The following is a 24,791-nucleotide window of genomic DNA, read 5'->3' as shown; positions in this document are numbered from 1 at the left end:
TCTTGATTGTGCTTTAGTAATATGGGTCTAATATTTTGGTAGTATTTTGAAATTACCATGTTAAACTTTGACATTAATCATCATGCCATTGGTATTTATGTAGCAGCTTTCCTAATTAAAATTTTGTTTTAGCATTTTGTTGTAATTCTTTCTTCTTTTTCTTTTGGTAATATTTTGTTGTAAATTCATTCCACTAGATAATACGTCAAATTTCAATTTCCCATTTGTAACTTGCTCCAAAAGCATAAGGAGCAATACCATTTGATTTTTAAAAATTCTCTAAAACTGTAAGAACTAGATACTCCCTTAGGGGTCGTTTGGTATGACAGATAAGTAAAATTATCGTGGTATAAAAATTTAGTACCACCTTATTTCTTGTTTAGTTATTAATTTAGGGATAAATTATACCTCGAATAAAAAAAGTATCACGATAACTTATACTTGCTAGAGGGTGAAATCTCAAAATAGGTTATCCCTGTATAAGACAGTAAAATTGACAATCTTAGTATTAATAAAACATACCTAACAATCAATAAAAAATAATATCAGAATAACTAATTCCAGTATAATTAATCCTATCAACCAAATGACGCCTAAGTATTCATTAATGAAGTGAAAACTATAGATTTTTTTTTTGTGTACTCAGTGTATAATTTTGTAAATTTTCTAAAAAATAAAATTTTAATATTTAACCTACATGGACAAAATTGCGGGACATCATAGTTAATAAATAAAATATTTAAGAAGAATCCAAAAACATATAATTACAAAAATTATTTAATTATACAACTTGTTACACCTCGACATAAAATTAAACGAATTTAACTAAACCCTAATAATAAAACCAAACCAGTAACAAACAGTAAAAAAGCCACCTGAATAGTCACTTCTTATCTCGTTATACTCACACTAGTCAATGGTCAAATACTATAGTACAAAAAAAAATAAAAAAAAATAATACTTACACATTACATACATTCACTGCATTTGTAACATTCCATATTAACAAAAAAACAATTCTCTCTCTCTTTACTTCTTCCTCTCACCCACATAGTGAGAAATAAAACCTAGTCAGTAGGATCTGCTCACGCGGTTTAGTTCCCTGTTTGCCCTTTTACGCGTTTATTCCCATTATATTTTCTGTTTGAAGATTTTCTCAATTATTGTCCTTCTATTGTCCCTCTGTAACACACAAACTATATAACATATATTCCCAACACACTAAAATTGTGACACTCTTTTTTAAAGAATTCCCAAGAAACCAGCCAATACAACTCCATAGATTAATCTTCTTTAATATTTGTTGTTAGTATAATACAATACAAACACCCAAAACAAGTGTAGTGAGAAACATGGAAAGGAAAGGATAGATAGAGTACCAAACTTTTCTTTTCCTCTTAGCTGGTTTCTTGATTTTTCCTTTTTTCCCCCTTTTTGTGGGTTATAGAGATTTAATTGCTACCAACTCTTTGTGGGGACATAACACTGAGGAGGAGGCCACCATTACTAATTTCTGGGCCCCACCTCAGTTCTTTGCTTATATTGTTACATACAAGAAAGAATCACACATGATATGCAAGTTGGTGTTTTGTGATCTTAACCTATATCAATAACTAAGGGGGGTGGGGGTTGAAAAGACTCTATTCTACATCACCCACCTTCGCTGGGTTAACGTTGGTTTTGGTTTTGGCTCTTCTTTTTTATGTGTCCACATTTCAATACTATTCTCTTAACTCGTGTCATTGTAATACACTGTTTCCACTTCTTTCTTTCTTTCTTTCTTTCTTTCTTTCTTTATAGTACCACTTCCAGCCAGATTACAGTCAAGTCTTAGCTTGTTGTAAAGAAAGAAACTACTTTTATTTTGTATTTTTCTTTTTCTTGTCAAACACCATTATATTTTTGGGTACTTTTTATTGTGTAACAATATTGTATTGTTGTAGTTTATTTCTGGGGTTTTCTCCGTTTGCCCTTTTTTAATATATTGTGCATTTATCAATGTTGGGGGTCTTTTCTGATGGGGGTTACTATACTCTGAGTTTTCCAAGATTTAGTTTTTAGTGTAAAAGGTGGCTCCTTTATTGATTTTGGGCAATGAAAGGTTGAATCTTTGAAGTGGGGTTTCTGATAAATTTCAAGATTTATTATTTTCTGGGATTTCGGACTGTGAAAAATGGCGATGAATACTGGAGGGAGGCTTATTGCTGGTTCACACAATAGGAATGAGTTCGTGCTGATCAATGCTGATGAAATAGGAAGGGTAAGTCTCTCTAAAAATCCTTCATTTTTTTTATATTGTGAGTTTTTCAGATACTCATTTGCCCTTTGTCGGTTCTATTTGTGGTGGGGATTAATATTTCATCTAATTAGGGTTTTTGGCAAAAAAAAATCTGTTTTTTTTTTGTAAGTAAATTTTCTGCTCTTTCTTTAGTTTCTACATCTGGATTTTTTGGTTCATTTGACTTGGAGGAGATTTGTGCTGAGAATGTATTTTGCTTTTCTACTTCTTTTTCCCTTTGTTTTCATTTCTTTCGTTGATTGGAGGAGTTAATTTCAGCTGTACTTTTGTGATTGTTAGTTTTCCTTGATATTCGTTGAACGTTTAATTTGAGTGGTTTTGGACTATTTCTTTTATTATATATTATTTAAGGCTTTAGCTTTTTTTGTCTTATATTTTGTCAGCTTTTGTTTACTAATTGGTTTAGGCAAATTTGTTAACCTATGAAATTACAACGGTTCATTCTTTATTTTTCTTCAATGTTCTTATGTTTTTACCCGTTCTTGTGATTTTAAGTTCTACTTGTGGATTATTTTGAAATGCAGCCCGGCTTTTTCTAATTTTGTTTGAGGCTTCTTGTTCTTAGCTTTAGTCTATTTTCCTGCTGTATCAAATGATCTTTGTTACTCTGTGAATAAAAGTCAACCTAAGTTTTTCTCTTTGCACTGGTGATTGGATGCTGACTGCAGTAAATTTTTTGTTGTGGATGATGTTTCTGTTGTCCAGATAAAGTCAGTGCGCGAATTAAGTGGACAAGTTTGCCAGATTTGTGGGGATGAAATTGAAATTACAGTAGATGGAGAGCCCTTTGTTGCTTGCAACGAATGTGCTTTCCCTATTTGTAGACCGTGCTATGAGTACGAAAGAAGAGAGGGAAATCAAGCTTGCCCTCAGTGCAAAACTAGATACAAGCGAATTAAAGGTATGCACATTTTGCTGTTTTATGCGAACGTCAGAAGAAGCCCCAGCTGAGTACATCGGAAACATTACATTTATTCAATATATATATGGGTTTGATTTCAGGTAGTCCGCGTGTTGAGGGCGATGAAGAAGAAGACGACATTGATGACATAGAACACGAGTTTGATTACGGTGTTGGGAGTTTAGGTCGCCAAGGTTCAGGTCGAGTTCCCTCTGTTTATGGGGGAAGTGGTCATGCCGGTTCATATGAAAATGCCACGTCGTCGAGACAAGATTCATCTACTCCTGGAATAGAAATACCTCTTTTAACCTATGGCGAAGAGGTAAATATTTATCCCTTTAAGCCTTTAATTTGAATAATGAAAAGAAGAAAAGCGATCACTTGAATAACCTGGAGGATGTATAAGTCTAATATTTTCCATTTTCACATTCCAGGATACTCAGATTTCATCTGATCAGCATGCTCTCATTGTTCCTCCATCTACTGGCTCCGGAAGTGGGGTTTATCCAACTCCTCATACCGAGTCATCAAAGTCCTGTAAGTTATTTTAGCCCAATCTTATTGTGTATTCTCTCGATTGTTGTACCTGATTACATGAGAGTGATGCAACACTTTTCTGGTGTCATAGTGCATCCAAGGCCAATGGTTCCACAGAAAGACATTGCGCTATATGGCTACGGAAGTGTTTCTTGGAAGGACCGAATGGAAGAGTGGAGGAAAAAGCAGAATGAGAAACTCCAGGTGGTCAAGCATCAAGGAAATGGTGGTGGAGGCTTTCATGGGGATGATCTGGATGATCCTGATTTGCCTATGTATGTAAATAATTTTAATTTTCCTTTTCTTGGTGGTTCAATTGGTAAAAGTGCGAAGGGAAGCTATGCATGTTTTTTAATAATGAACGCAGAATAAAAAGTACGATTGTTCTTCCTGATATATAAATACTGTCATTCTAACTCACTAATGTTTCAGTGAATTTTAAGCAAGATTTTCTTAAATGCTCTTTCTCTCAGGATGGATGAAGGAAGGCAGCCACTATCTAGAAAGTTGCCCATTTCTGCAAGCAAGATAAGCCCGTACAGAATTCTAATCATACTCCGTCTCACAATTCTTGGCCTCTTCTTCCATTATAGAATTCTTCATCCAGTTAATGATGCATATGGCTTGTGGTTAACATCGGTTATTTGTGAGATATGGTTTGCTGCTTCATGGATTCTTGATCAGTTCCCAAAGTGGTGCCCGATAGTGAGAGAAACATACCTTGATAGGCTTTCACTCAGGTAGGGTTCAGCTGTTATAATGTTTTGGGGTCTACTTGAAATTGAGGAGATCTGCAGATTAATTTATCCTGGACTTTTGGGATAGCCTTAATTGGTTCATTGGTTTTTAGAGAATCTGTTGTGTATTCACATGTTTTATCGTTTCAGGTATGAAAAAGAAGGAAAGCCTTCAGAGTTAGCTCCTGTCGACATTTTTGTCAGCACAGTCGATCCCTTGAAAGAACCACCATTAATCACTGCAAACACTGTTTTATCCATTCTTGCTGTGGATTATCCAGTGGATAAAGTTACATGCTATGTGTCAGATGATGGTGCAGCTATGCTTACTTTTGAAGCCCTTTCCGAGACATCTGAATTTGCCAGAAAATGGACTCCTTTCTGCAAGAAATACAATATTGAACCCCGTGCTCCAGAATGGTATTTTTCTCTAAAGATGGACTATCTGAAAAATAAAGTTCATCCTGAATTTGTAAGAGAACGCCGAGCCATGAAGGTTTGTAGGACATATTAATCTATCTGTTTCTTTTGACATGCATCAAAACCTGTTTCAGGCATTTAAGTTTGTTCCTTCTATATGGCTTGATCTGAATATGTTATATTTATGGCTTGCAGAGAGAATATGAAGAGTTTAAAGTCCGCATAAACGGTCTAGTGGCAACTGCTCAAAAGGTTCCTGAGGAAGGTTGGACAATGCAGGATGGAACACCATGGCCCGGGAACAATGTCAGAGATCATCCTGGTATGATCCAGGTAAGAGCAATTTATTGTCATGGATTCACTGTACAACTAACTGAGACTTCTGCTACCTTCAAACATAGTCTTTCTTCAAAAATTCTGTTGGCAAGTTATACATACATTGCCCTTCTAATTTAATTGCAATTTTATTATGTACCTCTTATTTATCTTTCCCCGGTCATTCACTATATTTTCTCTATCTTCCCATAATTTCCACCAAGTTACAGCACGGATTCGGCACTCAGTGTGTTAATTAAAAAAAAAATTCCTGTCCCTGCCACGGACCATCAAACTCTATAGTCACTAGTCAGCTAGGATGTTCTAGATGAAGCCCAGGGCATAGACAGCTTCTGAGCTGCAATTTCCGCTTCTTCCAGGATTACACTTGAAAAACTATCTAGATCTTTCATTTGTGATGTTCAAAGGTCATAACAATATGCATGATTAACAAGAAATGGATGTGACCTCTCATCAACATAAAATTTAGTGGAATGCTCTAAATTGGGAATACCAAAGATACTAGGTGCTATATTTCTTTTATAACTCTGTTTTTCTGATTAACTCTTCTATAGGTATTCCTTGGTGAAGATGGTGTTCGAGATGTTGAAGGAAATGAGTTACCTCGCCTGGTTTATGTTTCCCGTGAAAAGAGACCTGGGTTCGATCACCATAAAAAAGCAGGCGCCATGAATGCTTTGGTAATTCAACTGACCTTATGTTTCCTAAAATAGGGAAACAAAAAGAAAATTCTTATTCATGAAAAATAGGGTGTTCTGATTTTGTCAATGCTGTCTCTCCTTCTGGTATGTAGATGAGGGTTTCAGCAGTCATATCAAATGCTCCTTACCTGTTAAATGTTGATTGTGATCACTACATCAACAATAGCAAGGCATTGAGGGAAGCCATGTGTTTCATGATGGATCCCACCTCAGGAAAAAAAATCTGCTACGTGCAGTTTCCACAAAGGTTTGATGGGATTGATCGTCACGACAGATACTCAAACAGAAATGTCGTATTCTTTGATGTATGTATATATACCCCTTGTTGCATTGACAAGATTTGGATTCTTAATCCATCTAGGCAGAAACTGATTTCTTGAAAATCTTTACAGATTAACATGAAAGGTTTAGATGGTATACAAGGACCAATATATGTTGGTACGGGGTGTGTTTTCAGAAGGCATGCACTTTACGGATATGATGCTCCTGCCAAAAAGAAGAAACCAAGCAAGACCTGCAACTGCTGGTCCAAATTGTGCTTTTGCTGTTGCTGCTTCAGATCGAAAACCAACAAGAAAGGGAAAACAAAGAAAGAGAAGAAGCCAAAGCACAGGGAGACATCAAAGCAAATATATGCTCTTGAAACAATTGAAGAAGGAGTTGAAGGTTAGACCGTTATGCTCTTAATGAATAATAGTTGTCATTTATGCACTGATCAGTAGAGGTGAAAAGACCAACTTATGTTGCTGCATTACAGTAGCAAACGTGGATTCACGCCTGGCTTCCCAAGTGAAACTAGAGAAAAAATTCGGGCAGTCTCCTGTTTTTGTTGCCTCAACGCTTTTAGAAAATGGTGGTCTTCCAATGGAGGCCAGTACCTCATCACTTTTGAAGGAAGCCATTCATGTTATTAGCTGTGGTTACGAAGATAAAACAGAATGGGGGAAGGAGGTAAGACCCATTCATTACTTTTTTGTTACGGAAGAATGTAGTAAATTTGGTTCACTAACTCATGATATCCATTCATTACTTTTTTGTTACGGAAGAATGTAGTAAATTTGGTTTCACTAACTCATGATATCTTTAACCTTTTAACCAGGTTGGGTGGATTTATGGCTCCGTCACGGAAGATATCTTGACTGGATTCAAGATGCATTGCCACGGATGGAGGTCCGTTTATTGTATGCCTCAGCGGGCTGCTTTCAAGGGTTCAGCCCCTATTAATCTTTCGGACCGTCTCCATCAGGTTCTTAGGTGGGCTCTAGGATCAGTTGAAATTTTGCTGAGCAAGCATTGCCCAATCTGGTATGGATATGGAGGTGGATTGAAATTTCTGGAGAGATTCTCTTACATAAATTCAGTTGTATATCCTTTGACGTCCATTCCCTTGATTGTCTATTGTTTCTTACCCGCCATCTGCCTTCTCACTGGAAAATTCATTGTTCCTGAGGTAACTCATTTCTCTTGTTCCACTATTGACCTGATAAATCTTTTAAAAAAGAATTACTGAAAAAGCAATGATTTAGAGCATATATATCTTTCATCGGCTTAACCATATATTTAGAAATGCTTGTTTACATGCATTTCATAGCATTAGTAAGACACCTAATGATACTTCTGAATACTGAGGATCGCACTTCCACTCCCATTTTCTGATCATTTATTTCATATTGACTTCCAATTTCCTAAATAACTGAGGTAGTTCGCTAATCGTATGTTTAAACATCTGCAGATCAGTAATTATGCCAGCATCTTATTCATGGCACTCTTTATCTCTATTGCTGCCACCGGTATCCTTGAGATGCAGTGGGGTGGTGTTGGTATAGATGATTGGTGGAGAAATGAGCAGTTTTGGGTTATTGGAGGCGCATCCTCGCATTTTTTTGCTCTCTTTCAAGGATTGCTCAAGGTTTTGGCTGGTGTGGAAACAAGTTTCACTGTCACATCCAAAGCAGGAGACGACGGGGCATTTTCGGATCTCTACATCTTCAAGTGGACATCATTATTAATCCCACCTACGACTTTGCTAATAGTGAACATGGTTGGAGTCGTGGTTGGCATCTCAGATGCAATAAATAACGGTTATGATTCTTGGGGACCCTTATTTGGTAGGCTATTCTTTGCCTTGTGGGTTATTATTCACCTTTACCCATTCCTTAAAGGATTGATGGGAAAGCAGGAGCGAACACCAACCATAGTTATTGTATGGTCGATTCTGCTTGCTTCAGTATTAACCTTGTTGTGGGTACGAGTCAATCCGTTTGTCTCAAGAGATGGCCCTGTTCTAGAAGTCTGCGGATTGAATTGTGACGATTAGTCTAAAATGATCCAGCAAGCGATTGTTGGGATTTCCTTTCGCGGCCAGACATTTGATGTGTAGTACTGTGGGAGGGTTTTGCAGGAAGAGATATTAATGTATACAAGGTGGTAGAATAAAAAGAGAGCAGTATAGGTGAGAAGTCATCAGTGTAGATATGAAGGTGGAGCTGACACACATATTCATATTTGTTTACAATTTGTTCCATTTATTCTTTTTTGTGGAATACTTCTTTTTACCTTTTGGTGTTCCCTCTATTTGTCAGTGAATATACACTAAATCATAAAGTTATTATACCCCTGTAAAAGGGGCATTAAATTTGTATACTCTTTATCTAAGAAGGTTGTATGTTCTGCTTTGTTGGACTTGAGACCCAATGTTTTGTCTTTGGTTATCCAAGTTTTGAAGGCTGTGTATATCAGAAGACAGATTAATGTTTGGTGAAAACATATTCTTGTGGGGAACCATTCTTGAAGGACTAAATCTGAAGTTCTGGCTTGTGAGTTGCGTGTGTATCATCTCTGCTCATTATTTTACACTTAAAGATGTGAATACTCATAATTTATGTTGCATGGACTCTTCAAATATGTTGTTGGGTGTGTCGGATCATATGATTTGCAATATCTCCCACCAATCATAAGTTATAAGTATATGCTTATAAATAGCCTAACCAGATAAGGTTTTATCCATAAAAATTGAATATCCAAAGTGCGAGCCACATTAACTCTTGCATAGATTAACAAGTATATTGAATCAAAAACTAAATGTGTTTGAGTTATACAATAAAAATATGTGCAAGTTCCTAAAGTGATGAATTATGCTCCCTTTTAGCTAGCCAGTAAAAAAAAATACTGCTCCACATGTCTTTAGAATAATATGGAAAATATACGGGTAAAACAAAAAATAAATTTACACGATTTCAATACCACATGTATAATCCATTATATTGCCTTTTAATTTCTTTTTTATAGACGGTTAGAATCCTAATCAAAAGGTAAATCATATATCTGTCTTTAAATATTACAAAATAATATTTACTTTGTTATTTTCTTAAGGGTGCAAATCATTTACACACCCAACTTTGTTTCAAAAATTAAACTCTGCCTTCAATTTTGAACAATAAATCTGCAAACATAAAGGACTATAACTGTCTCAGGTACATATTTAAAGGGCTTTTGTGCATCAACTCTCAAACATAAGGACTAGTTTTGTCATTTTCTCCTTTTATTCCAAAGCCAAAAACCCTTGTACACTGATTTCAAGTTTCAACCTTTTCTTCTTCGGCGATTGAACGGCGAAATTGCTTCTCTCCATTTTCTCTGGTGAAATTGTAGTTCTCATCTCACGTTTACAAGTTAATTTTGCATTATTTATTTGTCTGATTTGTTTTACTTATAATTTTTGAAGGGGAAGAAAGGAGAAATAAGATTTGACCAAATATGGACATGAAGGAAACAAAGATGGATTTTAAATCGATACTGAAGGAGGTCGAATATCTGGGTAAGTATTAGGTCTTACTTCGAATTGACCAAAACCTAAATTTATTTGTATTTTACCTTTTGTAGAGCATGTTTCTAACATCCTATTGATCCTTTGAAATTGTAAACTGGCTGATTTTTTTTTTTTTTTTTTGTGATTTGTTAAACTGAAACATTCAATTGGTTTTTATATATTCTCTTGTTTAAGATTGAAACTTTAAGTGCACTTGGCTGAGTTTTATGCGGGTATGATAGCGTCCTGCACCGGGCATGAGGTTGTGGAGGAATTGAATGGTAGAAAGCGTTTGCGAGAGTCTAGACCTTCTGAATTGTGATTAAATTCTCTAACTAGTGAATGCCTGCAAATTTTGAGGAGGATATTTAGGGTAAGAGGAATATGAGCTGAGGTCAAGACTGGTACAATTTAGCTTTTTTCCCTCTATGAGGACATTATCCTTAAGTAGGGACGTGAAGGAGCTTAATACAAACGTCTCAGGACCCAATTTCTTTAGGACTGAACCCAACGCTCAGTGATAAATGTCTTTTCTTAATCTGGTTACTAGCCATATGAAGCAATTTTTACATTCCTTTACCCGAGATGATGGTAACTATTTTGTTTATGGATAGAGTGCCATCCACTTTTTCTTGACATAGAGGTAGCGCTCGAGCCACATTTTCTTTAATCGATCAAAGCAATCACATCTGTTAAAACATCATGTTCATTTGGAAGTGGGAAACTCAAATGCATGACAAACGTATACAAGGAAAGGACAGTGATGCTGCCCAGTTACGGAGGTATAAACTATAAGAGCTAACAGTCAATACATTGGATCAATCATTACGAGAAATATGCCAAGAGTTAATCAACTCTGATTCATGTGAGTCAATTGTTTTTGCCCAAGTGTAGGCTACGGCGGACTCTTTGTTTGATGATCCAATGAAGCTGGGGGTTCATGACACGAAACAGTGAAAGAGATTTCTAAACAAGTAAAAGTGAAAGTTGGCAAGTTAATCAGGCTGACCAGCTATCGTTTATTTGTTTTTGGCTGTGGGTGACTGGGTAAGGATTCATCAGTGCGCTTGAAGTTGGGCGGTGGGTAGGTCATTATGGGTAGACTCATGTTTGTTAAGGTGAGGTAGAAGCAGGCAGTGGCTGCTGCTATCATAAGTGACCAATGGGTGACAAGATAGTGGTTCTCAGTTTCTTATCATAGGAAGATAATGGTTCTCAGTTATTTACCGGCTTTTGTGACATTTTTCTTGATTTAATCTTGGGTTTCCTCAGTAATCTGGAGTGTATATTATATGACTAATGTGATAGCTTAGAACCATCATTAGAAAAAAAAGTCTATTTTGTTCTCTTTGACCGTAGTGTTATGTTGGCATAATCAGGATCTTGTCACAGTTGACACAACTCTAAAGTAGACACATTTCATGCATCTGAACTCCATGGCAGGGTGACATGTTCGAGGAATTATTAATACTGCTGAGATTCTTACTTTGTCCCAAAAAGAAAGAACTACATGAGAGATAAGTTTCTATTTACAGCAAAAATTATATTTTAATAAACAAATTAACTAACTATTAAGTAGCTTTCCAGATTAAGAGGAGAGGGCAGACTTACTTTCATAAACTTCTGAATGAAGAAGGGGATCGGGATATTGTGCTAGGCGAATTGGAGCATTCCGGGAGCCACCGTGACTTTGGGTACTGCAGGCGTATCGAGGTTGAGGAGGTCGTGGGAGTTATGCGTAAGATGAGTAGGGGCAGAGCGACCGGGCCAGACGAGATTCCGGTAGAATTTTGGAAGTGTGTGGGGAGAGCAGGTTTGGAGTGGTTGACTAGGTTGTTTAATATCATTTTTAAGGGGAAGAGGATGCCGGATGAGTGGAGGTGGAGTACGGTGGTTCCATTGTATAAGAACAAAGGTGATATCCAGAGTTGTAACAATTATAGGGGTATCAAATTACTGAGTCATACCATGAAAGTGTGGGAGAGGGTGGTTGAAGCGAGGGTGAGGATGACAGTGTCTGTATCCGACAACCAGTTCGGGTTCATGCCGGGTCGTTCGACTACAGAAGCTATACACCTTGTTAGAAGGTTGGTGGAACTATACAGAGAGAGGAAGAAGGATCTGCACATGGTGTTTATTGACCTAGAGAAAGCGTATGACAAGGTTCCTAGAGAAATTCTCTGGAGATGCCTGGAGGCAAAAGGTGTGTCGGTTCCCTACATTATGGCGATTAAGGACATGTATGATGGGGCTAGGAGTCGGGTTAGGACAGTAGGAGGCGACTCTGAGCATTTTCCGGTTGTAATGGGGTTACACCAAGGTTCTGCGCTCAGTCCGTTCTTATTCGCCCTGGTGATGGACGCGTTAACACACCATATTCAAGGGGATGTGCCATGGTGCATGCTATTCGCCGATGACATAGTTCTGATTGATGAGTCGCGAGCCGGTGTTAACGAGAGGCTGGAGGTTTGGAGACAGGCTCTTGAGTCTAAGGGTTTCAAGCTGAGCAGGAAGAAGACAGAATACCTGGAGTGTAAGTTCAGCGCTGAGTCAGGGGAAGAGGGCGTGGATGTGAGGCTTGATTCGCAGGTCATCCCGAATAGTGACAGCTTCAAGTACCTTGGTTCGGTTATCCAGGGGGGAGGGGAGATCGACGAGGATGTCACACACCGTATTGGGGTAGGATGGATGAAGTGGAGGTTAGCATTTGGAGTCCTGTGTGACAAGAGAGTGCCACCGATACTCAAAGGTAAGTTTTATAAAGCAGTGGTTAGACCGGCCATGATGTATGGGGCTGAGTGTTGGCCCGTCAAGAACTCACATATCCAGAAGATGAAAGTGGCAGAAGTGAGGATGTTGCGGTGGATGTGCGGGCACACTAGGATAGATAAGATTAGGAATGATGATATTCGGGAGAAGGTGCATGTGGCTCCCATTGATGATAAGATGCGGGAAGCGAGGCTTAGATGGTTCGGACATGTTCAGAGGAGAAGCCCAGATGCTCCGGTACGGAGGTGTGAGCAACTGGTTGTGGATGGCACGAGAAGAGGTAGATGGCGACCTAAAAAGTATTGGGGAGAGGTGATCAGGCAGGATATGGCGAGGCTCCAGATTTCCGAGGACATGACACTTGATAGGAAGATGTGGAGGTCGAGTATTAGGGTTGTAGGTTAGGAGGTAGTTGAGTCGTGCCTTACTTCATACCATTGTGGGACTAGCCATGTAGGGTTTTTGTCTAAGATAGCTATTGGCAATGTTGTGGCTTACTATTTCGCTTTTCAGTGCATGTCCTATTGTCTAGCTATCGCTTTTGCTTTGCATCTTTCTTCTAGATTTCATGGTGTTCCTATTTTTCTTATGATTGTTAGGGTGATACTAATATTTACTAATATTGTCTCCCTTTGCTTTGCATCTTTTTTCTGGATTTCAGGGTGTTCCTATTTATCCTATGATTGTTGTTGTGATACTAATATTGTTTCCTTTTTGTCATTTTGTCTTTTTATTTATTTATTATTATTTTATTATTATTATATATATATTTTTTTTCTTTTTGAGCCGAGGGTCTTTCGGAAACAGCCTCTCTACTCCTTCGGGGTAGGGGTAAGGTCTGCGTACACACTACCCTCCCCAGACCCCATTAGTGGGATTTTACTGGGTTGTTGTTGTTGTTGTTATTAAGTAGCTTTCCTACTCTAATTCATTGGTGACATTATTTGCATCGAAGCTTATAGTTATTCCTTTTCCGTAGGCTTCAACATCTTAACACATGGTAATACAAGTGGACAGTGCAATATAAACAATCATTGTTACTGAAGAAAAAAATGCTGTGATTCTAGATTGTGACTATTGATAACACTGATTCACTGGCTGTGTATTGCTTTTATTGTTACAACCCATGGTCTTTATCTCATCATAGATACGGTCAACTGTTCGAATGTTTAAAACCCAAACCATTCATTGAACCAGAAATTTGAGTAGAGCAAAAAATCATTGGTTTAATTATCAGGCTGCAGTGTTATCAAAGGCGAAAAGCGCAAAAAAGCTCTAAGGTCCATCGGACTTGAAGCGCAAAGCGCAAATAAAGCATGGGCTTTAGCGAAGAAAGGCGCAAATGGAGAAAAAATAATAAATATGCATATGTAATCCAAGACTAATAATTATAAGCATGAATAACAAATATATGGATAAAGAAATTAATTTTTTTTACAATAAAGTAAAATATCAATTGTTTAGGTCTGTCTTCAGAATTACGCTCATTAGCAAGAAAAAGTATGTCTTAGAGCGTTGATGACAACACTAAAGCGTCTGCTAAGCGAGGCGAAGCACTCAACATGTTTTGAGCCTCGCTTTAGGGCTTAAGCGTGCCTTTGATAACACTGTCAGGTTGATCACACAATCAAAATAATGCATAATAAACATCTCATACATTGCAACTGTAAGTTTTATCCTTCAAATACAAAGCAACTGAAGTTGTACGTATTTTCACGGTGCACATATCGGAGGAAGAATACTATCCACTATCTTATATAAAGAAGGTAGCCCATGTAACTTAGTTGGCGAAGGTTCCGATGCACCGTAGTATTGAATATGGTATTCATTCATTTTCTCCAGTCTTCCTTGGTTTATATCACATCCCATAAGGCATTAAAACTTATATCCATCATAATTCTTTCCAGTGCCAACACATTTGTTCTTCTTGTGACTTTGACAGCTTCACTATCCAGGTCTCTGTCTTAGACAGCTATAGCCCATAGCAGTACTTTACCAAAATTAAAATGCAACAGATTCATCAGTTCTAGATTTCCAGTTGAACTGGATGTGCTTGATTAGTATCGTTGAATATAGTAGTTTTTCTAGCAAAGAGTTGTCAAAGCATGACTAAACTGGAGACTTGGCTGTTTGACTTTTATACTAGTCCTATCGGGGTGTCAACATTCTGCTGATGGGAGGAGCTTTCGTAAAATATGGTAATCTTTACTTTGTAATTTACTTGGTTGTCTAAGAGGGATGAGAATCGAGCTTCGTGTCTTTCACTTTTGTAATTTACTTGGTTGTCAAAGAGTTTTCAAAGCTTGGCTGTTTTCATGTATGGCATGCTGTATATGCGTTTTAGTTGATGTTAACTGGGATGATGTCTTATGAGAACAGATTTATTGCTTGATTATTCTCAGGCTCCGCGCATATGACATGGAAAGAGAAAAAGGAGTTGGAGAACAAGAAAATAGTTTCGCTTGGTGGGAAGGTGAGACACAGCCTTTATGAAGAATAACATTGGCTATAGTAATATTCTCTGCAATTTTTTTTTTTGTAAATGCTGTAATATTTCTGGATCTGTTAATAATATTCCTGGTAATTGCGGCAGCCTCAGAAGAAACAGAGGTTACCACTAAGTGTTGCACGAGTAATGATGAAGAAACAGAAGGAAAGGGAGGAGAAAATACAAGAAGAGGTTGAAAACTTCTGCTTTCTTTCAAGTTGCTCACTCAAAGGTCCCTTAACATAAGTTGCTAACTTATTTGTCTCACAGAATTTGATACTTGGACGATTTGGGGGAAACAGTGGTAGTAGTTCAAGAAAAGCAGCGGGAAGGCGCAGACCTGAGGATAGGGTGCTGAAATCAACTGAAGGTCACTTCAGAAATGGGGTGCTTGATGTTAAGGACTTATTAAAACCTTCTGCACCAAAAGCACCTAAAGCATTTGATGCGAAGCAGTCTTTTGCTAGTAAAGGGAAGAAGAAAAAGGGTGGTAAAAAGAACAAGGGCAAGAAGAAAAAGGGTCCTGGTAAGAAGCGCCATTAAACATGGGATAAATGGCGAGACCTCCTTGTTTTCTTTATATTTTTAAGCTTTAGATTCCAGTGTAGTAGATTATATCTCTAATATCTTAAAATTTTGTTGTAGTCTCCTGAATTTTCTGTGTTCTGATGATGAGTATAGTAATGCTTAATGGATGTACACTTTTTTGGTGGAAGAGAAAGTGAACATTAACTGACATCCCTTGTATGTGTTTTATCGAGCAATACAATGTCAATTCTCAAGTGCACTGGTGTCCACTTAGTGGATTAAATCGACTGCCTTCGTCTTTGGATTAAGTGTAATTTTGCTGTAAGTTAGTGTTTTCACTTTCTACGTCTTTGGAGTAAGTGTGATTTTGCTCTAAGTTAGTGTTTTCACTTTCTTTTGGTTGAATATTTGATTTGTTACTGTTCTGCTCTACTCTCTAGTGAGAGATGCTGCTGTATTTTAAAACTGGCGAATTGGTAGAATTTATGTTAATGCAGACACAACTAGTTGAAGACACTCAAAATAACGGAGAAATTGTGGCAGTAATTTAGTCTTAGAGTAACAGATGAGGTGTGTGCCGTTTTTCAAACTTTTGAGTTCATTACTTTTTTGACAAGTACGTTTCAACAGTTAACAATATTAGATTCAATATATGTCTTATTAGATTCTGATTACTGCAGCGCAAATGGTTGACTCCAACCAAAAAAGTGCTTATGAAAAGAGTTCCAGAAACAAACCTTAGAAGGCTATGAATTTTCTAAATATTCACGACAATTTGGAAGTGAGTTGGATATATCTTTTGTTGTAATTTTCAAACTTCTCAATTGTTCAATCATTTGGAGAAAAAGTGGAATATAGTCACATACGCTGTTCAATTTGTCATTAGGACAGTGTATGTTATAGTCTTTTAAAAAAAGCTGCTATAAGCTCCGGTTGTGCTTCTCTCTCTTTATGTCATGTACCAACGATGTGAAGAATAAACTTGCAATACTATAAAGAAAAAATAAGGTACGGGGTAATATTATTATATAAAAAGGTAGGGTAAAAGATAAACTAAGATTATTTAATAATAAAAAAAGGGCAAGATAAGAGGGAAAAAATAAATAATGACGCGACCACACCGAATCAGTCGTTCGTAAAAGATAAACTAAGATTATTTAATAATAAAAAAAGGTCAAGATAAGAGGGAAAAAATAAATAATGACGCGACCACACCGAATCAGTCGTTCCATAAAGTGATATTTTTTGTCGTTAACTAACGACGGATTTAACGATATACTAACAATCAAAATAAATATTGTATTTTAAATAACAATACAGTACAATACAACAGGTAACCAAACAAGATGTTAGTATTTATCTTTTAGAAAATGTCCAAATTTACCGATACATTTTTTACTATGGTTTAAAATTGTCATTCATTATATTTTTGGTTGAAATTTTGTTAGGAGTAAAGATTAAAACAAGATTTTTTTCTTAACAATAGGATAAAATTAGATCCAAAGTGTTCAATTTTAAATAGTACAAAAGTAAATTTGACTATCTCTTAAATAAAAACAAATGTGGTTTACAAGTTGGAATTCCACTACAGCAGCACCAATGGCAAGGTTAATCCGAAACATTTTCTTTCACTCTTCCACCATTCCCCCACCGGTACCGCCGCCGCTCAAATTCCACCACCTCCGCCGTATCCACGCCGGCAACAGCTTATCTGCTTCCGCTTCAGTTTACAGTAAACCTCGGAAAAATAAAGTAAAAAAGGTGGAAAAGACCAGTAATAGTAGCGTAATTAACCAAAACAAGCTTTCACAAGTGAAGAGGAGGACTCGGTCGGAGAAAGAGTTGGATGAGGAAACCTTCCTGAAGCACTATGGAAATGACAACTCTGCCCCCCATGTCCCTGTCTTGCTCGGCGAAGTTTTGGATGTTTTCGCCTCCGTCACTCTCCGCTCCTTCCTTGATTGTACCCTCGGTGCCGCCGGACATTCCTCTGCTGTTAGTACTTTCCTGCTTCTACACTTGTACTTTGTTCTATATTTTTTTGTCCTTTTTGAAAGGAGAAAATTTCTAATTTGCAATCTTTTTAATTTCTAGATATTTAGCTCGTATGGTAAATAAGTAAACTTAATTCATTTCATGTTATTTATACCTCGTTACATTCGTGTTGTGGAACATAACTTTGCAATGACTTTGTTGTTTCAATGTAAATGTACTTTGCATTTGTGTTAACAATATAATTTGGACAATGTAACAAGCAGGTATAATTTGGTTACTTGCCTGATTTATTTCTGAGGCAGTGATTCTACTATGTTAAATTTCATGTATATACAGATAATTCAGGCTCATTCTGAAATGCAAGTATATGTTGGGCTTGATGTCGATCCCATTGCATATCAAATTGCTCAATCTCAGCTGAAGGGTATCCTACATAAGGAGTCTTGTGACACGGCTTTTGCCTTGAGAGTGCATACCTTTTTGAAAAATTTTAAGGACGTCAAGTCCGTGCTTAGTGAAGTTGTGGACGACCGGTTAGCTTGTGGTGTTGATGGGATCTTGATGGACTTGGGTATGTCATCTATGCAGGTTTGCTCTCGAATTACATACCATTGCAAAACTTAAACCTTTTTATGCCTGATAAATGTTGTGTTTGCAAGCTCTGTTTCCTAGATTTCTGCTTCCTGTGCCTCAACGTGTCATTCTTCTTCTTTGTGTATGAATTGGCTGTAAATGAGAAAAAATTCACTAAAGTTTTTTTGCATTTAATTTGAACTTGTTGAAGAGACAATTAAAAAGTCCGTTCTTTCTAACTGCTTAAGCTTTTAGATGACATGATTACACACTTCAACATGGTATCAAGGCAGGTAGAGGTCCTGGCTTCAAGTCTCACCACCACCTATTATAAAAATTAAATTTTCACGTGTATAGGCAATGAAAAAAATGAAACTGGCACGTGAAGGTTTTTTTTTTTTTTGATGAAGTAATTGTTTTCATTAACGGCATCAAGAAGATGCATAAATTACAAAAGAGTAGCAATTGTTAGCTCCTTACAAATGTTTGTACTAGTACTAGGGAGCTAACAAAATTCAAAAAACTATCAGGGGAGTCAATAGGGGATAGATAAGCCCAGTTATACAAATACATGAACCATCTGGCCTTGAGTTTGTGAGGAGAAGTTGATACTCCATCGAAACACATGCTGTTTCTTTCATTCCAAATGCTCCAAAAAATAGCTGCTGATATCATCTTCCATACTTTCCTGATGTTGCTATCAACTTTCCAGTAACTCCAAGACTCAAAAGCATCCCTGATATTATGTGGCATGACCCATCTAAGCCCAAAGAGTGATATAAACATATTCCATAAATCAGTTGCAACATGGCATTGAAGAAAAAGATGACTGTGAGTTTCTGCCTCCCTCTGACACATGTAGCATCTATTCACAATCTGAAAATTCCTCTTGGCTAAGTTGTCTTGTGTCAGACAAGCCTCATAAAGTGCAGTCCAGTTGGAACATATGACTTTGGGTGGCAACTTGATTTTCCATATTAACTTCCAAGGCCATTGGTTAGTTATTACATTGTGAGTTCCTGCTAACTTGTAGGCTGCTTTGACCGAGTACTTTCCTCCATCTGAACTACCCTATTTGAAATGGTCAGGTTCTAGAATGTTTCTTGAAAAATTGTTGAGTGATGAAAGAAGTTTGAGTAGATCCTCATATTCCCAGTCTTGCAAGTTTCTTCTAAAAGTTATGTTCCATGAGTTGCCCTCTCTGCACTGATGAACTGTTGAGTTTGGATCAATAACCATTTGAAAGATAGCAGGGTAGTCATTTCTTAGGAGTGTGTTGCCTAGCCATTTGTCCTTCCAGAATTTTATTTGTTGTCCATCTCCTACTGCGAAGTGGTGGTTTTGTGAGAACTCCTCCTAGAGTTTGCAGATGCTCTTCCAAACTCCAACTCCATGTGGTGCTCTAGATAGCTTGGTGCACCGGTGGCTTTGGGTTCCATACTTGGCACTGACAACTTTCTTCCATAGGCTCTGCTCCTCTTGTGTATATCTCCATAGCCATTTCATTAGTAAGCATTTGTTGTGCAAAGCTTATGTCCCTGACCCCTAGTCCACCTTGGTGCTTTGGCAAGATAACTTTAGACCACTTTACCAGGTGAAACTTATGACCATCTTTAGTCCCTTCCCATAGAAAGTTCCTTTTGATCTTGTCAAGCTGCTTTAGGACCTTACTAGGCAATGGAAAGAGTGACATCTAGTAGGTTGGGATGCTGTCTAGGACACTACTGATTAGAGTTAGTCTTCCACCCATTGACAAATACTGCAGCTGCCAAGAAGCAAGTTTCTTTTCAAATTTCTCAATGACCCCACTCCATATAACTTCTGACCTGAACTTTGCCCCTAGTGGAAGTCCCAGGTAAGTAGTTGGTAAACTTCCAGTATTGCAGCCTAAAATTCCAGCCAAGTCTTCTAAATTATGCACCTCATTAACAAGGTAGTTTACACTTTTGAGCATGTTAATGTGAAGACCCGAAACAACTTCAAATATAAGAAGGGTTAGATTTAGATAGAGCACTTGATTTCTGTCTGCCCCACAGAAAATCAAGGTGTCATCTGCGTAGAGCAGATGAGAAATATTGACTGTGCTTCCTCTCCTAACATCAAAACCTTTCAACCATTGCATCTGCTTAGCTTTATCCAACATCCTACTGAGTCATTCCATTGCTAATATGAATAAGAATGGTGAAAGTGGATCTCCCTGTCTCAATCCCTTATGTGGAGAGAAAAAACCGACTGGGCTCCTGTTGATTAGAATGGAGTACTTCACAGTGGAGATGTTGAACTTGATTCATTTTAACCATCTTTCCCCAAATCCCATTTGCCTGAGAATGGAAATGAGGTAGGTCCAGTTCAGTTGATCAAAGGCCTTTTCTATGTCCAGCTTACATAGGATCCTTGCATCCCCTTGCTTTAGGATATTTCTGCTCGTGCTTTGTCAATTCTAGTATAGTTTATGATATCGTCCCATAGAGATTGGTTAATCTATGCTCACAGACTTGTAATTTTTTTACTTATATTTGAGAGAATCAAATTGATGAAAAGCTGATTTTTAAAATTATAAATTGCTTGAACTAAAACAAACAACTTTAGGAAGATTTATATTTAAGAATAGTTGTGAATCATTGAATTCACTTGATAATGTTATTATAATAAAATCTCAACTTTTATATTTATTTCTCTAAAGAATAATTGATTCTTGCTAATACAATTATATTTTGTTCACTAAGAAATAACCAATTAATAACACTCCGTGAGGTTATGTAAATTAATTGAATCAAAACTAGTGACGATTAAAACGAAATATTTCTCTTGCTTGAATTGTGCTAACAACAACAACGACAACATACCCAATATTATACCACACTGTGGGGAAAAAGGGCAGCCCGATGCATTAAGCTCCCGCTATGCGCGGGGTCCGGGGAAGGGCCGGACCACAATGGTCTATTGTACGTAGCCTTACCCTACATAATTGTGCTAAAAGGGTGTAAAAATTTCGTGAGAATATTTTGATTAAAAATCAATAATCTTGCCTACAACAATTCCTCCTTGAGAATTAAAACTGAGGCAAGCAAGATTACGACCCTAAAATAATAGTTTGCTAAAAATTACTTTCACTATGTTATTTTATTCATTAGTTGTTATATATTAATTTTGCTCCGTGAGAATTATGAAATTAATATAAGAATAACTTTGAGATTAAATACATGATAATAGATTAATTAAGAACTATCATTCCAGCATAGTATGAAATGTACATAGAAAGTTTCAAGCCAAGAATGTGATAAAGCTGAGATAATATTATAAAATATATCAAGTTTCATCAACTATCCCAACAGAAAGAAATTACTCCATTATGGAGTATGAATAATTAAAAAGGATTTTAAAAGACTAGAAATATTTAAAAGATTAACGAAATAATTTTTACTACAAGAAAAAGACAAGGAAGAGACCAAGACTAGTTCTTGTGTCTTGCAAAAGATTGGACATATATTTTTTACATAGTGAGCTTGCTATTTATAGGAAAAGATGGCACTTTGTTACTTCCTGCTTTGGCCAAAGTGAGATTATTTTGGTACCGGTGAGATTACTTTGGCCAAAGTAGCTTCTTTCTTTCATTTCCCACATGTCACATTAGCAACTTGACGTCTTCTCTACTTTACAGATGAACATGTTTTGACCAATATGGGGTATTGGCAAAAGTGACTATCTTTCTCTCCATTTGACTTCTAGCTTTATCTTCCTTTTTCTTTTTCATGTATTCTTCTCCCTGCAAGATTTGTTAAAACAATACGAGAATAGAATATAATTTATTCATGTTTTATTTCAAAATCGTATTTTGTTTTTTACATAATTTATATCCATCACCATCTGTTGGAATAATATTTGAAGACTATCAGGATTCTGATTTCTGATTATATTATCAATGTCTTGAATTTATTCCATATATTATTCAGGTAAATGATGCTGAAAGAGGTTTTAGCGTGCTGAAGAATGGACCTCTTGACATGAGAATGAATCCAAAGGTAATTTATTTCCAGATTTTGTGTGAATTTTGACGCTCATTCTGATTTCTGTAGCACTGATGCTTGTTTATGCTGCATGGCGTATTCGTTCATGTTTCTAAAAATTTCTATGTTTACTCTTTGGAGAACTATGTTGATTTTGGTGGTTGTATTCATCTGGTTTAGTGGATAGTTAAATTCCTCGAGATTCATGTTTGCTCTTTGGTAAACTCTGCTGAATTTGAGATTGTATTTCTCTGGTTTAATGGGTGAAAATTTCTACAACAGACATGCATAAAACATCATCTACGGTTGTATTTGCCGTCCTTCCTTGTAATTTGTAATTGTTAAGTATATCTGCTTGTAATTGGTAGAGTAATCATTTGGTGTGTTTCTCTTTGGGAAATATGTTGGGATAATCATAGAGGTGGGTTCTAGGTCTTTAGACAACTTGAAGAGGCAGTTCAATAAAAAAAGTTTCTTGGATATCTTTTTAGTAGTAGATGTACTGAATGTTGGGAAGTTTGAAGTACTCATTACTCAATGGTAAAATTGTCAGCTTAGAAATTAATGGGAGATTACTGGTTTTCTGGAATTGAATTAATTAAGGATCAGGGTGAATTCATTCTGTTGCGGTAGAAGTTTGCGGTAAGGATTGAAAAACTATAAGTTTGACCAAGGTAAAAGGCCTCCCCTTTTTCTTGTGCATAAGATTAAACATGGATGAACTTATTGAACTCTGATAGTGAGCAAAGGCTATTTCTGGTGGCATCCTCGTTTGCACAAGTACTCTCATACATGCAAGAATGTGTAAACGAATTTTGATCTACATATGCATTAAGCTGGTGAATCACATCATACCCTGTTGAAGGGTTAAAAATTGTCTCTTTTCGTTCTTTTTCTTACCCTTTTTTTTCAGTGGTCACTGGTCATCAGTGATGCACATAAAATTTTACATAAATTATCAGTTATCGCGATCACATCCTATTTAAGTCTTCGTTGTTGATATCGCTAATTGTTTGACTTCAAGATGTCTATTTCAATAGACATTTCTCTGTCCTATACTTTCTATAGAAAGTTCATAGATGTGGAAAAAATGGTTCATGGATTTTTCCTTGATTAACTGACACAGGACTGTGACAGGCAACTCTGAAAGCTGAAGACATATTGAATTCTTGGCCAGCTGATGAATTAGGACGAGTTCTGCGAGACTATGGAGAAGAAAGCAATTGGTACTCTCTCCAAAACAGAATTGTTAAGACTCGTCTACACGGAGGATTACATTCTACCAGTGAGCTGGTAGACCTTATTCAGAATTCTACTTCTAGGATTAAAGGTGGTTCCAGGTGGCCTTGCCTCAATTCAATAATTTAAATTTGTCTGAAATTTTATGAATTTCTTAACTATTACAAACGAGGTTTGGTGTGATAGGCACTTTTTCATACTTAATAATCTCTGCACATGCTTGTCTATGGAAATGGGAAATGTGATTATACTTTGGTTCCTTGCTTAAGCAGGAAGGCAAGGTTGGATTAAGACAGCAACTAGAGTTTTTCAGGCTTTGCGAATAGCTGTTAATGATGAGCTCAAGACACTGGATGATTCCATCCGTGCTTGTTTTGAGTCTCTCAGTTCTGGTGGAAGGCTTGCCGTAATTTCATTCCATAGTTTGGAGGACAGGATAGTAAAACAGGCATTTCTCAATATTATGAACTGCAGCGAAGTTGATGGAGGTGGGATTGAAGATGAAGAAGGGAAGCGCTTACGTGAGCTGAGGAAAATTAATCTTGATACTGTTAAAGAAGAAGCATGGATAAAACAGGTGATACAAGGTCAGAATGGAACTATCCTTACAAAGAGACCCATAACACCATCTGAAAAGGAGGAGGCATTAAATCCTCGAAGTCGGAGTGCTAAACTAAGAGTGATTCAAAAAGCCTGAAGAAAGGTGGATGTCATAGACGTAGCGCGTAGTGGACCTTGTTGAGATTTTCTGCTCTCAAAGATGAGGCTCTATCAATTGTTTCGACATCTAAAGTTAAGTAACCACAGCTTATTCTTGATTGGACTTATTCATCAGGCATAATTGTCCTCTCGAGGAAGCCTAATGAAGCTCCGCCTCTTCTGGGGACTTGTCATACAATTTAATGATTCAACAATTGGCTACCACATTCCAATCAGCTTATCATCAGCTAAGACCGGAGATAAAGCTTGAAGGTTCGCTTGATTTGTTACATTCAACAACAAGCTCACCATAGGCTACCTGTGATGCCCAAAGTGCATATTTATTGTATAGGAGACTTATGACTGAGGAAAGGTATTTTTTCTACCTTATGTAACATGTCGAAGGAGTTTTACTATCATTTCAAGTTCTTAAATATAACTCCTAGTAGCTTAATTTATCCCAAGGGTTTGAGTATTTGAAATCCATGTTCTTGATATGCAATTTCATAGCATGATGATCTCAGTGCAAGCTTTGTATATTCATAGCATGAGAATCTTGATCTATTCTCACTTTAATTGGTGATTCTTAAACTTAAAGTTAATTTGTTTGTTTTGATGCAAACAACTAGTGTGGATTGGGCACATTTCACACTCCAAAAGATACCTCCACTGTCGTTAGTTCACTTCGTTAATGATGTTAAACAGCAAATGAATGTCATGTTTATTAGATAATAATTTTACGGCTACTTTTTAT

At 36.9% G+C, this 24,791-nt stretch overlaps 3 protein-coding genes across 4 annotated transcripts; all 3 read left to right on the top strand.

Moving 5' to 3' along the window:
* Positions 1-1,702: 1,702 nt before the first annotated feature.
* Positions 1,703-8,618, top strand: LOC104119859 (cellulose synthase A catalytic subunit 2 [UDP-forming]-like). Its single transcript, XM_009631460.4, has 14 exons — positions 1,703-2,260; positions 3,005-3,200; positions 3,302-3,522; positions 3,635-3,737; positions 3,829-4,012; positions 4,211-4,477; positions 4,625-4,970; positions 5,090-5,227; positions 5,785-5,910; positions 6,024-6,236; positions 6,324-6,597; positions 6,689-6,882; positions 7,031-7,381; positions 7,664-8,618. Exons 1-14 carry the CDS (start codon positions 2,174-2,176, stop codon positions 8,246-8,248), a joined length of 3,285 nt encoding a protein of 1,094 aa, XP_009629755.1. The 5' UTR covers positions 1,703-2,173; the 3' UTR covers positions 8,249-8,618.
* Positions 8,619-9,420: 802 nt separating this feature from the next.
* LOC104119851 (uncharacterized) lies at positions 9,421-15,778 on the top strand. Of its 2 annotated transcripts, none has more exons than XM_009631450.4 (5): positions 9,421-9,570; positions 9,656-9,748; positions 14,911-14,981; positions 15,102-15,188; positions 15,267-15,778. In XM_009631450.4, exons 2-5 carry the CDS (start codon positions 9,688-9,690, stop codon positions 15,537-15,539), a joined length of 492 nt encoding a protein of 163 aa, XP_009629745.1. In that variant the 5' UTR covers positions 9,421-9,570; positions 9,656-9,687; the 3' UTR covers positions 15,540-15,778. The 2 variants fall into 2 exon arrangements, with proteins under 2 accessions (XP_009629745.1, XP_018634371.1); XM_018778855.3 differs by having other exon boundaries at positions 9,440-9,578.
* A 1,202-nt stretch (positions 15,779-16,980) lies between these two features.
* On the top strand, positions 16,981-24,495 carry LOC104119844 (uncharacterized). Its single transcript, XM_009631439.4, has 5 exons — positions 16,981-17,519; positions 17,856-18,107; positions 22,046-22,114; positions 23,237-23,429; positions 23,611-24,495. The coding sequence occupies exons 1-5, from the start codon at positions 17,085-17,087 to the stop codon at positions 24,033-24,035; spliced, it is 1,374 nt and encodes a 457-aa protein (XP_009629734.1). The 5' UTR covers positions 16,981-17,084; the 3' UTR covers positions 24,036-24,495.
* Positions 24,496-24,791: the final 296 nt, after the last annotated feature.

The sequence above is a fragment of the Nicotiana tomentosiformis genome, chromosome 5, assembly GCF_000390325.3.
Source record: "Nicotiana tomentosiformis chromosome 5, ASM39032v3, whole genome shotgun sequence".
Lineage (NCBI taxonomy): Eukaryota > Viridiplantae > Streptophyta > Magnoliopsida > Solanales > Solanaceae > Nicotiana > Nicotiana tomentosiformis.
This window is presented reverse-complemented; position numbering and strand designations above follow the sequence as displayed.